At 45.2% G+C, this 17,008-nt stretch overlaps 1 protein-coding gene across 1 annotated transcript in view; it reads left to right on the forward strand.

Moving 5' to 3' along the window:
* The window catches only part of LOC126413213 (fatty acyl-CoA hydrolase precursor, medium chain-like), a 174,114-nt gene that overhangs the window by 75,009 nt on the left and 82,097 nt on the right, over positions 1-17,008 (forward strand). The window contains exon 5 of the mRNA XM_050083110.1: positions 13,772-13,941. Coding sequence (XP_049939067.1) covers positions 13,772-13,941 — 170 coding nt within the window. The remainder of the gene's footprint in view (positions 1-13,771; positions 13,942-17,008) is intronic.

The following is a 17,008-nucleotide window of genomic DNA, read 5'->3' on the forward strand; positions in this document are numbered from 1 at the left end:
AAATTTGTTTCAGAATTTCTTCTATGGTGCATCGCTTAAAAGTTTATTCTTATCGGTGAATTCTTGTTCACTTGCTTCGTGCACTCAAGCCAAAGGAACGACCGTTTTCCAACCACGTGTATACTGATGAAGTTTTTTTTTATTCTTGTATTTGTTCTGAATATCTATTACATGTGTATATGTGCGTGAATGTCGCCATTGAAAGATTCCTCTGGCCCTCCCATAATTAATAATTAATGGTAAATCGTGCTGGGTTCTCCAAGATGCAATCTTAAATGAAATTTTATAACTCAACAGAGAGTGTTATGAAGGACAGCAACCATCGCCTATTTATTAGTATTTAGCTCATTAGTTTGTTCAGTTTTCTTTAATAAACGCGATATTTTTACCAGAGCACATGCTTACGTGTTCCCGCGCAAACTTCCATTTTACGTCCTACTGTTACCCGTTGTGCAACAGATAAATATGGCCAGGTTACTTATGTAATATTTATTCAACTACATAAATGTGCAGATCTGACAACTCAGTTCATTTAAACATTAAAGGTTTTCCCTTCGCGTATATCTGGATACCGTCTTCCCACCTTCCATGTTAATAGATACCCCACTTTTATGGACACCTTCATCACGGGCACCGATCCCCAACCATATCTTTCACCGATAGGTACCCTGCACTCCTATGATCAGATGTATCCCCGCTGCATAAATGAATGTTTTGTCAACTCAATCAATAAAAATTTGCATATTGCACAATTTCTTACCATTACAAACTCTTGTACTTTCGCCTTTGCTTCGCGAGACTATGCAAATGCTTATACTAGAAACTGATGTGAGTAATTACTTTCTGATGTAAATACGCATTCGAAACAGTCGTTATCCTTTCAATTCACTTCTTTCCTTTTCAAAATTGTCATTAGCTCGTTCCGTTGACCTCTGTCGAAAGCTTTCCCCAGATCAATAAAACCCGCACACATTTCTCTACCTTTCTCAATATGTCTCACTCCCGTGACTCTTAACAGGCCAGTAGCATCTGTGGTCCCTTTTCCTCTACTAAAGCCGAACTGTTCCTCCCAATTCCATCTATTCAACTTGTCATAAAGCCTTTTAGTGGATACTCTCAGGCACCATTAGTGTTCTGCTTTAGCTGCACCAGAAATTAGGCTGATAGTTGTATGTCGTTCTCATAATGTGGTATTTCTCTTTTTGTCAAGTGGTATTATTACCGTTGCGAGAAAGTCATCAGACCATTCCCTTTTGTCGTATATCTCATTAAAAATGTCGGTTATTTCTTTCCATCCCTGTTTCCCAAAATCTTGAATACCTCTGCTGTCAAATTACCGACTCCACATTCCTTCCGATTCTTCCTTCAGCGCCTTTTTGACTTGTGCTTGCTTTGCATCTTTTGACATACATTGCTTCTCTTCAACTTTATTTTAACTTGGAATTTGAAACATCTTATACAGACATTCTATGTAACAGGCGGAAAAGAAAATCACAACACCAAGAAGGAGATGTGCAAAAGTTGGTAGGCGTGTGTCTACATCTGAAAGGTAACATATATTCAGGGTCGCATAAGAGCGCCGCTAGTAGCACCACTATGAGGATGCAAATCACGTTTGCTGTAAATACGGTCGTGAGCGTTATTCATCTTTGAGATTGGACGTGGTGAGTTGGTGTTGGGCGAGAATGGCTTTAAGACGCCAAAGATGCCATTATCAGCGCCTCAGTGAGTTTGAACGAAGTGATGTAATAGGGCCGCGAGAAGCGGGATGTTCCTTCTGAGATACTGCAGGAAGACTTGGCACGAAAGTAGCCACTGTATATGACCGCTGGCAGAGTTGATCACCACAATGTAGGGTTGCAAGAAGACCAGGCTCCGGAAGGCAACGTGGCACTATTTAGAGGGAAGACCACAGTGTTCGGCGTACGACTCTTCCGCATCATACTGCAAAAAAAATGGTTCAAATGGCTCTCAGCACTATGGGACTTAACTTCTGAGGGCATCAGTCCCCTAGAACTTAGAACTACTTAAACCTAACTAACCTAAGGACATCACACACATCCATGCCCGAGGCAGGATTCGAACCTGCGACCGTAGCGCTCGCGCGGTTCCAGACTGTAGCGCCTAGAACCGCTCGGCCACTCAGGCCGGCCATACTGCATCTGCAACAACACTTTGAGCAGCAGTTAGCAACACTGTAACGCAACGAGATGTTACTAATCGTTTACTTGAAGAACAGCTCCGAGCCAGACGCTGTGTAGCGTGCATTCCACTGACCACAAGCCATCACCATTTGCTTCATTGGTGTCAGGCGAGAGCTCACTGGAGTGCAGGGTGGAGGCCTGTTGTGTTTTCTGATCAAAGCTGGTTCTGCCTCGGTGCCAATGATGGCTGTCTGTTGGTTAGAAGGAGTCCAGTTGAGGGCCTGCAAGCAACCTGTCTGCGTGCTAGATACACTGAAAGTACACCGTGGTTATGGTCTGGTGTGCGATTTCGTATGGCAACAGCACCATGCTCGTAGTCATTCCACGCACCCTGACTGCAAATTTGTACGTCAGTCTGGTGATTCGACCTGTTGAGCTGCCATTCGTTAACAGAACTCCAAGGGGCGTTTTCCGACAGCACACCGCTCGCCCGCATACCGCTGTTGTAACGCCATGTCCTCTACAGAGTGTCGATATGTCCCTTAGCCTGCTCGATCACCAGATCTCTCCAATCGACCTCGTATTGGACATCATCGTACGACAAGTCCAGCATCATCCACAAACAGCGTTAACCACCCCTCAGATGTTCAAGTCTCTGTGAATTCCTAAGGGACCTACCTGCTAGACTTACACACTACTTAAAACTAACTTATGCTAAGAACAACACACACACCCATGCTCGAGGGAGGACTCGAACCTCCGGCGGGAGCGGCCGCGCAATCCCTGACAAGGCGCCTCAAACCGCGCGGCTACTCAGCGAGGCTAGCCATCTCTCTACTGACCGAATTCAACAGGCATGAAACTCCATCCCACAAACTCAAGTCCGACACCTGTACAATACAATCCATGCACGTTTGCATGCTTGCATTCGACATTCTGGCGCTTACGCCGTTTATTAACGTACCAGCATTTCATGCTTGCGATGGCTTAGCTCGTGCTTACATTAACCTATGATTTTGCAACGCTAATCACTTAAATATGTTATCTAGACAAATGTATTCCAGAAATTCCATTACTCTAAATTAATTATTTTTTGGCGTCCTGATTTTTTTCTGTCACATTATTCTTGCGATGTACTCAAAACCTCCTGTAGTTCTTCGGATAATGTGCCGCCCACTTTATCTATTTCCACATTGTTCATCTACATCTACATTTATACTCTGCGAGCCACCCAACGGTGTGTGGCGGAGGGCACTTTACGTGCCACTGTCATTACCTCCCTTTCCTGTTCCAGTCGCGTATGGTTCGCCGGAAGAACGACTGCCGGAAAGCCTCCGTGCGCTCTCGAATCTCTCTAATTTTACATTCGCGATCTCCTCGGGAGGTATACGTAGGGGGAAGCAATATATTCGATACCTTCTTTTACTTTCAAAACCTATTTCACTAGCCAATCTATGCATCATTTCATACTTTCCCTCTTTCTCCATCTTCTGTACATCCTTGCATTTCTCTTTAATCCATCTTTCTTTTGATTCTTGAGTTTCTATTCTTAGTTCATTATTCACTTTCCTGCACCTCTTTTTGCCTTCTTTATTTCCACATTTCTCCGCTTTCTCCACCTTTCCATATTTATCAACATGTTTTCCGTTATGCATTCTTTCATAATACTGTTGGACTTTCTAGTTTCAAGTACTCTCTTGGCAGAACCCATAAGCCCTTCCCTCATTTTTATCCATTTGTCATTTACACGTTCTTCAGCTCTATCTCATTCCCATTTTTTGTGAACCCGTCTTCCAGCTCTGAAGCATTTCCTACCTATTTGAATGTCTCCGAGTTTAATCTTTCTTTTGCTTTACCGCTCCACACTCTTTTCGATTTGTATTTCTCCATGAGGTTGTTGTCTGAATTCATGTCTGCCCCCGTGTGAAAAAGAGAAAATATTACTTTCTCGCATTCTTCACAGATGCAAATGGGAATCATACTTTTCTTTTAATTGTGGTTCACTACTGAAAAACATTGGTGGCAGAGTAGGAAAGCGGGACCTCCTAACACTGGACTGAAAGTCTATGAAACTCTTATTAAATCGCAAGATCTCTGTGTAATGTAATAGAAACATGAAACTCGTGTCTGTCATAAATAAGCTATAACAAAAGAAACTGAGAATGATAAACACAAAATTGACAGATTGTGATATCTTTCTTCCAAGACCAGACAGAAATGCTCTGAGGAGCACTTCCATTAACATACCAAGTTCAGCTACAAGCGATTCTAAGATACCACTGGTAGCGAAAAGACTCCTCCATTTTTATAACTTGGAGGAGAGGAGGAGAGGTTCCTTAAGTTTTTGAATGACCAGCGAAAATCTCTGGCTCCTGCTGGAACTTTTTCAGTCTGGGCCTGACTCTGTATCCTCTTCTGTTGCGTCCGCCACCACGCTATCCAGAATACGGATCCTTTGTTCGATGAGTAGGGGCAGGGAAGGGGGGGGGGGGGGGAAGAGGAATTTGAAACGACCGGCCACTCTCTCGCTCCAGGCTTCACTTTTTCTATCCGTTTTATATCGTGTTCCCTTCCCTGTCACGTCTAAAACGACGCTGACATGGGATCGGTTCCTCTGTTTAAAGATGTAAAGGGGTGAAGATACGTTGCCTTAGAAGTTCCAGCCAACTTTCTCCCACTGTACCTGTGATGGGCCATTCTCACCTCTGTCTTCGTGTTACGTTAATTTTCGAACACTCACTCGATATATATCTGCATCTGTAAGTCTCTTCGTGGTGTGTGACTTCTTATACAATTGTAACTTCCGTCATTTTCTGTTAGAGTCGCGAATGGTTCGCGGGAAGAACGACTGTCATTCCGCTGTGTGTGCTCGAATCCATCTAATTTTATATTCACAGCCTTTACGCGAAATACACCTAAGAGGAAGCACTATATTTGTTGACACGCTCTCGGAACTTAACCAGTACAACATACCGTGATGCAAAACGGCGCACTAGCAGCGGCTGCCACTCGAATCGGCTGTGAATTCCCGTGACGCTTTTGCACCGACGAAATGAACCTGTGACGGAACGCGCCGCTTTTCTTCGGATCTTCTCTATTTCCTCTAACAATCCTATCTTACTAACATTCAGGCACTGGTCGGACGAGGGTTTTGTGAGCTACCTCTTTTGTTGACGAACTACATCTCCTAAGGATTCTTCCAAAGACTCTCAGTCTGGCATCTGCTTTTCCTGTAATTAGTGTTATGTGGATGTTTCACTCTACATCTCATCCAGGAATTGTTTCCAGTGGTTGTTCTGGAATCATGTAATCATACAATAATGCGTCCTTCTGTGTATGTATATACACTCCTGGAAATGGAAAAAAGAACACATTGACACCGGTGTGTCAGACCCACCATACTTGCTCCCGACACTGCGAGAGGGCTGTACAAGCAATGATCACACGCACGGCACAGCGGACACACCAGGAACCGCGGTGTTGGCCGTCGAATGGCGCTAGCTGCGCAGCATTTGTGCACCGCCACCGTCAGTGTCAGCCAGTTTGCCGTGGCATACGGAGCTCCATCGCAGTCTTTAACACTGGTAGCATGCCGCGACAGCGTGGACGTGAACCGTATGTGCAGTTGACGGACTTTGAGCGAGGGCGTATAGTGGGCATGCGGGAGGCCGGGTGGACGTACCGCCGAATTGCTCAACACGTGGGGCGTGAGGTCTCCACAGTACATCGATGTTGTCACCAGTGGTCGGCGGAAGGTGCACGTGCCCGTCGACCTGGGACCGGACCGCAGCGACGCACGGATGCACGCCAAGACCGTAGGATCCTACGCAGTGCCGTAGGGGACCGCACCGCCACTTCCCAGCAAATTAGGGACACTGTTGCTCCTGGGGTATCGGCGAGGACCATTCGCAACCGTCTCCATGAAGCTGGGCTACGGTCCCGCACACCGTTAGGCCGTCTTCCGCTCACACCCCAACATCGTGCAGCCCGCCTCCAGTGGTGTCGCGACAGGCGTGAATGGAGGGACGAATGGAGACGTGTCGTCTTCAGCGATGAGAGTCGCTTCTGCCTTGGTGCCAATGATGGTCGTATGCGTGTTTGGCGCCGTGCAGGTGAGCGCCACAATCAGGACTGCATACGACCGAGGCACACAGGGCCAACACCCGGCATCATGGTGTGGGGAGCGATCTCCTACACTGGCCGTACACCACTGGTGATCGTCGAGGGGACACTGAATAGTGCACGGTACATCCAAACCGTCATCGAACCCATCGTTCTACCATTCCTAGACCGGCAAGGGAACTTGCTGTTCCAACAGGACAATGCACGTCCACATGTATCCCGTGCCACCCAACGTGCTCTAGAAGGTGTAAGTCAACTACCCTGGCCAGCAAGATCTCCGGATCTGTCCCCCATTGAGCATGTTTGGGACTGGATGAAGCATCGTCTCACGCGGTCTGCACGTCCAGCACGAACGCTGGTCCAACTGAGGCGCCAGGTGGAAATGGCATGGCAAGCCGTTCCACAGGACTACATCCAGCATCTCTACGATCGTCTCCATGGGAGAATAGCAGCCTGCATTGCTGCGAAAGGTGGATATACACTGTACTAGTGCCGACATTGTGCATGCTCTGTTGCCTGTGTCTATGTGCCTGTGGTGTTGTCAGTGTGATCATGTGATGTATCTGACCCCAGGAATGTGTCAATAAAGATTCCCCTTCCTGGGACAATGAATTCACGGTGTTCTTATTTCAATTTCCAGGAGTGTATAATACCTTACATTTGTTTATGTCGATAGTAAATTGCCACTTCCTACATCAAGCGTCGACCCTCTGCGGGTTCTCCTTCTCATCGCTACTAATTTCGAGCGTTGCGACTTCTCTCTGTAGAACAGCACAATATGGAAGTTCTGATGTTTTCTACTACGTCATTTATATATATTTTGTCCGCCCCCGGTAGCTGAATGGTTAACGTGACGGACTGTCAGTCCTCTGGGCCCGGGTTCAATTCACGGCTGGGTCGGGGAATTTTCTCAGCCCAGGAACTGGGTGTTGTGCTGTCATCATCGTCCTATCATCCTCATCGACTGCAGGTCGCCGAAGTGGCGTCAAATTGAAAGACCGGCTCCCGGCGAACGACCTGCCGACGGGGGGCCCTAGCCGTACGATTCAATAAATAAATCAAATATATATTTTGAAAAGTAACACTGCCTTCGGGTATGCCCGCAGTTACTTTTGTATCTGAAGACTTCTCTGTGGTGAGAACGACATGTTGTGTCCTGTTAGCTATAAAGTCCTCAGTCCAGTCAGACAATTAGTCTGATCAATAATATTATTTTGGAACTCTTCCATTTGGTCCGTATTTGCATAGAAAAACAGTAATACCACAAATTGAGTCCGTCGTGATGCACACACCGTTTTATTTGTTTATTTCTTTATTATGCCAAACTAGTTTCGGCGACAAATATCACCATCATCAGTGGTTTTTTAAAATGTAAAACATGCAGAAAATGGTATGGTTGTACAAACACAGTAAAACATTATTACATTTTTACAAATCGTCTTTTGAAATATAGTTTTATACTGATACTTTCATACTACCTTATTTATTGTATGCTACTGCATGTTTTAAGCTTTTATTGGCGCTGTTTGTGACATACTTTCTGTGCTCTTTTTTCTGTTGCCGTCTTTTTATACTTAGCGAACATCATGTCATCTGCAACCATGTGAGCGGCTGTTAGTAAACAAGTACTCAAAGGTGAACTTCGTATGTCAGCAGTATGTACTTGGGGTTGTGGTAGTGTTTGTGGAAACCAGTTATTTTGGTGTGTATTTAGCTGTTGCTTAGCTATTCGTGTAATCACGTTCGTTGGATGGTGTGTGGCTGCTTTTTACACAGAAAAACAAAACTTTTGCACTTTGTTTCTGATCCAGAATACTACGCCATCTTGCTGTTCGCGTGTGTCGCGAGAGGCGTATTGCAAGTGGCGAGAAAGTTTATCAAAAACGACGCGAATTACGACGACTTCTGTTGATTATTTACGTCTCTGTGTGTGATGGGGAAGTGGTTCTTATGCGTGTGTGTGCTTTCTGGCCAGCCGGTGTGGCCGTGCGGTTCTAAGCGTGTCAGTTTGGAACCGCGTGACCGCTACGATCGCAGATTCGAATCCTGCCTCGGGCATGGATGTGTGTGATGTCCTTAAGTTAGTTAGGTTTAAGTAGTTCTAAGTTCTAGGGGACTAATGACCTCAGCAGTTGAGTCCCATAGTGCTCAGAGCCATTTGGACTTTTTTTTGTGCTTTCTGTTCTGTGTCCTTCGTCAGTTCTCTCAGAGCGGTAAAGAGTGTGTTGTTCCAGAGTGTTGTGTTTTCATTTATTCCCTTCGACTATAGCCTTTTGTAGGTAGTAATTTTCTTCTATCGTTAGTTGTCGGTATAGACTGTTGCTGTTTCTCAGAATGCGTAGATCGTTTTCGATATTAGTGGGGTTACGGTTTTTGTTCATTAGATGTTCTGCGAAAGTTGAATGTGTGCTGTCACTCTTTAGAGCTCTAATGTGCCCCGTGTATCTCGTTCGGAAATTTCTGCTTATTTGTCCTATGTAGTGGGCCTGACAAGAGTTGCAAGTGAGTTGATATATTCCAGCGTTGCTGAATTTGTCTGAGGTTTTTCTGACTGGTCTTAGTCTTTTCTGAACTGTATTGCTTTTTGTGAATGTTATTGGGATCCCTTGCTTTTTTAAGATGTTTCCTATTCTGTGTGATATTTTGTTATTGCATGTTAGTGTGTACCGTCTCTCTCTCTTGTTTCTGAAGTGGTGTGGTCCGCTGTATTGTCTGTGTGTGCTGCATGTACCCGTTTTACCTTGTTGCTGAGTTTGTTTATGATGTCTGTTTTGTAGTCGTTTTCAACCGCACTTTGTTTGATTATATTTAGTTTCTGGGTGTAGTTTCCTGGTTTAAATTGTGTTCTGTTTATCCTGTGGAGCATATGTGTGAAACTGGCATATTTATGCACTGTCGGTTGGTCTGATACTCCGTACGCTCGTATTTTGTTCATTATGCGGCAATGCGAATCTATCGAATGCATTATGGAAGTCAAGGCACAGGGCAGCTACATGGGAGACATTATCTACCGCCTTCTCGAACAGAGCGAATGAGTTTCAAATGATCGTTGTTTTCGGAACCCATATTGATTTCTACAGAGGAAATTTTCTGTCTCCAGAAATGTCACAATACGCGAGCGTAAAATGTGTTCCGAAATTTGACAACAGAACGACATCAGAGATATAGTTTTGTGCATCTGTTTAACAACACTTCTTGGAAACGAGAATGTCTTGTGCTCCTTTGCAATCATCAGAAACAATTGGCTCCTCCAATCATTCAACGACACTCTAAGCCAAAACAAAGAAAAAGAATGCAGCGCATCATGAAGTAATTATCCGAATGGGACGGAAATTAGTAGATGTGATCTTCAAGCAAACAGAATGACTACAATTTCACAAAAATGGAATGTTACATTCAAGAGAAAGAGTTCCACAAATTGAGCAATGCAATAACGTGTCGGTCCATCTCTGACTCTCATAAAAGCAGTTGTTCGGCTTGGCATCGATTGACAGAATTGCTGGATGGCCACCTGCGGGACATCATCCAACTGGCGCGCCAGGTCGTCGAAACCCTGAGATGGTTGAAGGGCCCTGCCCATAATGATCCAAACGTTCTAAATTTGGGAGAGACGTGGCGACCTTTCTGCCCAAAGTATTGTTTGGCAAGTGCGATGACAAACAACAGAAACTCTCGTCATGTGACTGCTGAAATGCATGCCCAGGATGGCTTGCCATGAAGGGCAACAAGACAGGGCTAAGAATATCATCGACGTGCCGCGGATGACAACCAAAGCGGTGCTGCCATGAAAAGAAATGACACTCAGACCGTGACTCAGGGTTGTCAGGCCGTGTGGCGGGCGTACAGTCAAACTGGCACCCCACCACTGTTCAGGCCATCTCCAAACACGTCTTCGGCCTGGAATCTCATTGCCACTTCGAACTGAGCACTGACGACCAACGGAGAAGTGTGTGGAGACGCCCCAGACGGCACTGGGATACCAACATGGCAATCGCTCTCCATAAGGGCTGGCAACCAGAAGTGATGGTCTGAGGTGTAATTTCTTTTCATAGAAGGATGTCTTTGGTTGTTATCCACAGCACCCTTACAGTGGTATGTCAATGATATTGTAGGTCCTATTTTGTTGCCCTTCACGGCAAGCAACCATAGGCTCACACTTCAACAAGACTATGCCCGCCCACACATGGCGAGAGTTTCTACTGCTTATCTTCATGCTTTCCAAGCCCCAATGTGCCCAGCAAGGTAGCCGCATCTGTCCCCAACAGAGAAGATTTGGAGCATTATGAGCTAGGCCCTCCAACTATGTCAGGGTTTTGATAATCTAACATGCCAGTTGGATAGAATTTGGCTTGGTATCCCTCAGGAGGACATTTAACAACTCTATTAATCAATGCCAAGCCAAATATCTACTTGCATAAAGGCCAGAGGTGGACCAAGGCATCATTGACTTGCTCAAAAAAATGGCTCTGAGCACTATGGGACTTAACAGCTGAGGTCATCAGTCCCGTAGAACTTAGAACTGCTTAAACTTAACTAACCTAAGGACATCACACACATCCATGCCCAAGGCAGGATTCGAACCTGCGACCCTAGCAGTCACGCGGTTCCAGACTGAAGCTCCTAGAACTGCTTGCTCGGCCACTCCGGCTGGCTGACTTGCTCAATTTGTGAAGCCGTTTCTCTTGAATAAATCATCCAGTTTTTATGAAATTGGTATCATTTGTTTGTCTGTTGATGTACATCATGTCTACTGATTTCCATTTCATGTAGATAATTCCCTCATGGTGCATCTTTTTTTTGTCTTAAAGCGTATATTGCAGCAGATAAGAAAGTTTCGCTTGTTAACTGTGTGGAAAAATACTTTCTGCTTTGCATGCTATCTGTGCTGGCGTAAGCCGGCGCCAGCACACCATGCGGCAAAGAGGCTTTGTGTCGATCGACAGGGGCCAGAAATAGACTCGCAGGAAACATGCCACCAACGCCCTCTCGGTCGCTAGTATTTAGGATCGCCAGTGTGGACCCGAAGGCCAGTTAGTTCGAGTCTGTCGCAGTCTGTCGCACTGAGTAAGTTCCAGCGTGTCACCGAGTTGGAGCCGCAGTCACAGACTCTAGTTCAGAATCAGGCAGCACATAGCAACCAGAATAGTGGACATAGCAGACTTGTACTTTAACAGCAGTAAGGATAACTTGGAATATGCAGAAAAGCTTGTACCACAACGAATATATTGAGATACGTAACTTTCCATTATTATGACCAAAGAACCTAGTTAATCTGTGCATACAGTTTGTGTTGGAGAAAGAGGATCTCGGCGACAAAACAACATCCTTCCTTGATTCCCATGGTAAAGAGACAGTGAGACAATGAGACAACATAAAACTGTCATTTGCCAAAAAACCGTTCAGTATCTCGAAGCGTTTGTGAGATTTGAGGAATACTACGGATATTTCTCTTTGACTCCACTGTTTGCTCACTTGACCGAAAATAAGCACACTACATACAATCTGGTTTCTCGAGACTGTCGTCTAAAGAAAAATTCAATATATTTGCTCCACTTGATATGCAGCAATATGTGATCTAATAGGAGACAAATGAAAACTCTTAGTGACTTGTATGTCACATTGCAAACTATTCCAGTTTCGCGCAGTACCTTACTTAACACGGAAATATCACAGTAACTATGATCGTTAATGGAGAAAATGGGCAGTTCATAACAAATCTGACGAATGATTCAGTGAGATGTGTGACAATCAATTTACTTTAAAATCGTTTGAGAAAGGTTGCAGTGCAACCGGCGTGCGCTCGTCTCCATTCCCGCAGTTTAGCCGAGGTGGGCAGACAATGTTTCGTCCGTAAAGGACATAGCTCACGGCTCGGTAGGCGACAGGCAACTGACGCGGCCTCCCCTTGTGAACAGAGGAGTGGACTCGCCCAGCGTTAAGAACGAGAGTGAGATTCTGCGCGCCGCTCGTCACCTTGGCGCGAGCTCAACCAGTAAGCGGCTTGAAGTGTCCAAGTTGCTCCAGCCACTAACAGGCGGTGTGAGAAAGCGCTTTCTGGTTTACAGCAAGGACGACACTTCTCGTTACAGTTCATTATTTATTTACTCGTTCGGCATATACAATCATTCTTACATCAATTACAATATACTTATATAACTATGGTAACAATACTCTTTACAGGTGCTGTTATAATACTATGCAACATTACAAATACTGTGGAGCCACTTTAAAGCCGAATCACTGAGTCTGTGTATGTCTTTCAAATCACCATCATATACGTACACTTCACACACAAGTAAATGGTGCATTGTTTGGATTTCACCACACTGACATTCAGGGCTGTCTGACAGGCCCCATTTCTTCATTAGTTGCTTCCATCTGCTGACACCTGTTCTTAGGCGGTTCAAAGTTGTCCACAGTTTCCTTGGGAGGTTGAGTTCTTCAATCTTCTTGTTGGGATCTTCCATCAAATTGCATTTGTCGTGTGCACTTGCAGCCCATAATTCACACCAGGTTGTTTTTGAGTTGAAGCCTTGAAGCTCTTCGCCGATTTCCCAGAAAGCTGTCCTGGACTGAAGCCTGTTTGTAGTTGATAGATCTTCGTGGATAGAGAGGTTCGGGTTGTCTACAATTTTTTGGTATGTTCTTAGGGTTAGTTGTGATCTCCTGATTCCAGGCGGCTCTATGTTGGCTAGGAAAGGGAGCGAGACACAAGGGGTGGCCCTGAGTGTTCTCAAGATTATTCGTATTGTCTCCCTCAGCTGGACGTCCACTTTAGCTACGTGTGCAAACTTCGAAAGGATAGCATTGTGGGAATTGAGTTTCTGTTTTGTATCTTCTAGGTGTGCGTTGTATGCTAGAGTGCGATCTAGTTTCACACTCAAATATTTAGGCTTATTCTCGTGTCTGATCTGCTGCCCATTCATAGAAAGCTGCAATTTTCTTTGTGCTTCTCTGTTGTTAAGGTGCTTTATTATGCTGGTTGTTTTGTTGGGTTTAGGGTGTAGGTGCCACTTGTAGTAATATGTGTTCAGGACTTTCATTCATTGTTTCGTCGAGATCGTTGAAATTTTTACTTTGACACGCGATGACCATGTCGTCAGCGTATGCAAATTTACGTGATTTGGTTTCTGGCATGTCGGCTATACACAGGTTGAAGAGAGAAGGTGGTAGTGCCGAGACCTGTGGCAGGCCATTATTCAGAGCTGCTCTTTTGCTGTTCGTGCCATGAAGTGAGACTTTGATTTTCCTGCCTGTTAACATGTTCTTGAGTAGTGAGTAGTTCTGTTTGCATTTTATGTTTCTCGTTATCTTTAACAATAGCCCTTCGATCAGTTACAGATCATAAAATAAAGGGAAAAAAGTACATCTAGAAAATGTTTTTATGTAGGCTGCTGCGTCGTTATGCCCTCTAAAACATTCTATTGCGGCAATATTGATATCACCATCCAGAGGGTGGTTGACGGATTCGGTTTCTGCAAATTCTGCACGTCGCTTTGTTGCAGGCCTGTTCCGGGGCGCAATACTGCACAGCGGGGAGGCGGTCAGCTCTTGGGGCGTCGGCGCCGACCCCGCGGTCAGGGCCTTCCGCCTGGGAGAAGCCCTCGGCTTCTCCACAAACGACTCGCGGGAGCTGCTGGAGTTCCTCCTGGCGCAAGTCTATCAAGACAAATTTGTGACTTGATTGAGGACTTTATGGCGGGCAGGGCGCTGCATATTGTCTTGGATGGAGAATAATCGATAGATGTAGAAGAAACTTCGTGTCGGCCCCAGAGAAGTTTATTGGGATCCTTGCTGTTCATGTTGTAATTTAATGACCTTGCAAAGAATATTAATAGCAGACTCAGAATTTTTGCAGTTACCTGCAGTGAAGTACTGCCTGATAAAAGTTGCACAAATAAACTGCCCCATCTTGATAAAAATTCGAAGTGGTGCAAAGTTTGGTAACTTACTACAAACGTAAGTTTGGGCAGATCACAAAACGAAAACACGTACTGCACTTTACATAATTTTGAAAAGTAATTTTCTATGACTACAATATTAACGAGTCACGACTGGAATCGGTCGTCTGATACATATACCTAGCTGTAACAATTTGTAGGTATATAAAATAGAACGATGAAATAGGCTCACTGGTAGGTAAAGCATTTGTCGGACTTAAGTCTGTTGCTAGAGTACTAGGGGAAATGCAATCAGTCTACATGGATATTGCTTAATCCTACGGTAATGCTGAAGTATGTGGAACACATGCCAGATAGGATTAGCAGGGGATATTGAAGTAATACAAAGTAAGGTAGCGCGAATTGTCACAGGTTTGTCTGATCTATGTGAGAGTGTTAGGAAAATGCCGAAGGAATTGAACTGGCAGCCACTGAAGACAGATGCAAATTATCCCGAGAAAAACTACTGACTAAGTTTCAAGAACAAGCTTTAAGTGATGGATTTATGAATATACTGCAACCCCATTCTTATCGCTCCAGTAGGGATGGCGAAGACCAGATTAGAGCCATTAAAGCGCGCACCGTGGTGTTTAATCAACCATACTGCCCGCACTCGATGCGCGAACGGGAGGGGAAGCCCTAGTAACTGTTACAACTGGACATGTCTCCTGCTATGCGCTTCACAGTGGTTTGCAAAATAAGGATTTAGGTGTAGTTATGGATTTGTCAGAATTGCAGAATCCGTTCGCTGCCGTTCATCCACGACATAAACGGTAGATAGGCATCAGTCGTTCATCGGTGATGTCTATAGTTTGCAGAAAGTTGTTTTCTAAGGCTCAATTTTACTCCTTAACATGTAAATGCGTTGCATGGATACTACAGATTTTCTTTAAAAAGTATAGATTTCTTTCTGTACGCTCAACATTATCCGTTGCGTTCTGTACATGTACGCGTAGACACTGCCTGACAAAAAAGTGGAGGAGGAAACATAATGAAACTTCACGGCTTCAGAGGTTATGTGCCGTCATTTCTGTGATTACCGAGTGAAATGTACAAAGAACCTGGCCGTATGAGCGCACTTTTCAGTAGGACGTGGCACCCGCTCTGGCCTGGATGCATGTACTGGTTCTGTTGGGAAGGCCGTCGTAAAAGTCGTTGTATCCTCTCCTGAGGCTAGCTGCGCCACAACTGTAGCAACCGGTCCTTGATATCTTCAAAGCTGGCGCAGGGAGTTCAAGCTGGTCCCAGGCCTGTTCTATTGGGCACGGGTCTAGCATCTTGATGGCCGTAGGAGTACTTCTGTCTCTCGCAGACAGTTCATAATCACACGTGCCGTGTGTGGCCGAGCATTGTCCTGTTGAAAAATGGCACAACGGTAATGTCTCATGAAAGTAACACACGAAGACGCAGGATATCCCTGACATAACTTTGAGCCGTTAGAGTTCCTTCAGTCACTTCCAGCTGTGCCTTGAAGTCACACCGAGTGGTTCCCCACACCATGACCTGTGCCTCTCTATAACACTGGAAGATTGCGATCAGTCCCCAGGTCGACGCCATACTGGTCATCTGGGGTAGTATAGTTGCTGTTCCATTCACTAGCAGTCCACGGTTCCCGATCACGGAACTACTCAAAACGCAACCGCTTGTGTTTTTGTGATGTTAATGTCGGACCTTTCTTCTTTATCGTCGCCTTGTCCCACGTCTCATAGGGCCGGCGTTGCTCTTCTGGGTCCTTCTCCTCCATAGTTCTCTATCCATTACCTCTTCCTTCTTCCATCATTTCTCCCTTAGGTCCCCGGATATCTTATCCTTCCACCTCATCTTCGGTCTTCCTCTCCTTCTAGCTCCTTCAATCTTTATATCTCCATTTCCGATATATTCTTCCCCTTTTCTCTGTAAGTGTCCGTACCACCTTAGTCTGCTCTCTTGTATCTTTTTCCCCATCGGTCCCACTTTCACAGCTCCTCTAATAAATTCATTTATAATTCTGTGCTTCCTTGTTACCCCACACATCCCCCTCAGCATCCTCATTTCCGCCACTTCCATCTTCCTTTCTTGGGCTACTGTGATTGGCCATGTCTCTGCCCCGTATATCATAGCAGGCCTTACCACCAACTTGTACACTTTCCCTTTCAACCCAATGCTCACCTTCTTGTCACACAACACTCCACTCACTTTTCTCCAGCTGTTCCAACCGCAATTTATTCGGTGTTGTATCTCGCTTTCCAGTCCTCCACCCCTCTGTATGTACGACCCCAGGTATGAAAATTTGCAGACCGATTTCAGCTCATCATCCTGGATCTTGCAAGACCTCATCTGCACATCCTTCAGTGCTAAATATTCTGACTTTGTTCTGCTAATTTTCATCCCTCTTTCTTCTAGTGCCTTCCTCCAATCCTCCAGCTTTTCGTCAAGTCGATGCTCTGCTCACAAAGAACCACATCAGCCGCAAACATCATTTTCAACGGTGCTTCCTTCTTCACATCTTTCACCAGCACATCCATAATCAGGTCAAAGAGGTAGGGTCTAAGCGCAGACCCTTGATGTAACCCTACTTCTACTGGAAACTCCTTTGTCATGCCCACACTACTTCTCACCTGTGTCATTGCTCCTCTGTACATTTCCTTCACTAACCTCACATACTTCTCTGGCACGGCTCTCTCATGCTTCTCCATATTTCGTCCCTTGGGACTGTCATATGCTTTCTCCAAATCAATGAAAGCCATATGTAGATCGGCTTGTAGCTCTGCGTGTCTCTCCACTATCCGCCTTAAAGCATGTATTGCATCAGTCGTTCCTCTT

This window comes from Schistocerca serialis, chromosome 7 (genome assembly GCF_023864345.2).
Source record: "Schistocerca serialis cubense isolate TAMUIC-IGC-003099 chromosome 7, iqSchSeri2.2, whole genome shotgun sequence".
NCBI lineage: Eukaryota > Metazoa > Arthropoda > Insecta > Orthoptera > Acrididae > Schistocerca > Schistocerca serialis.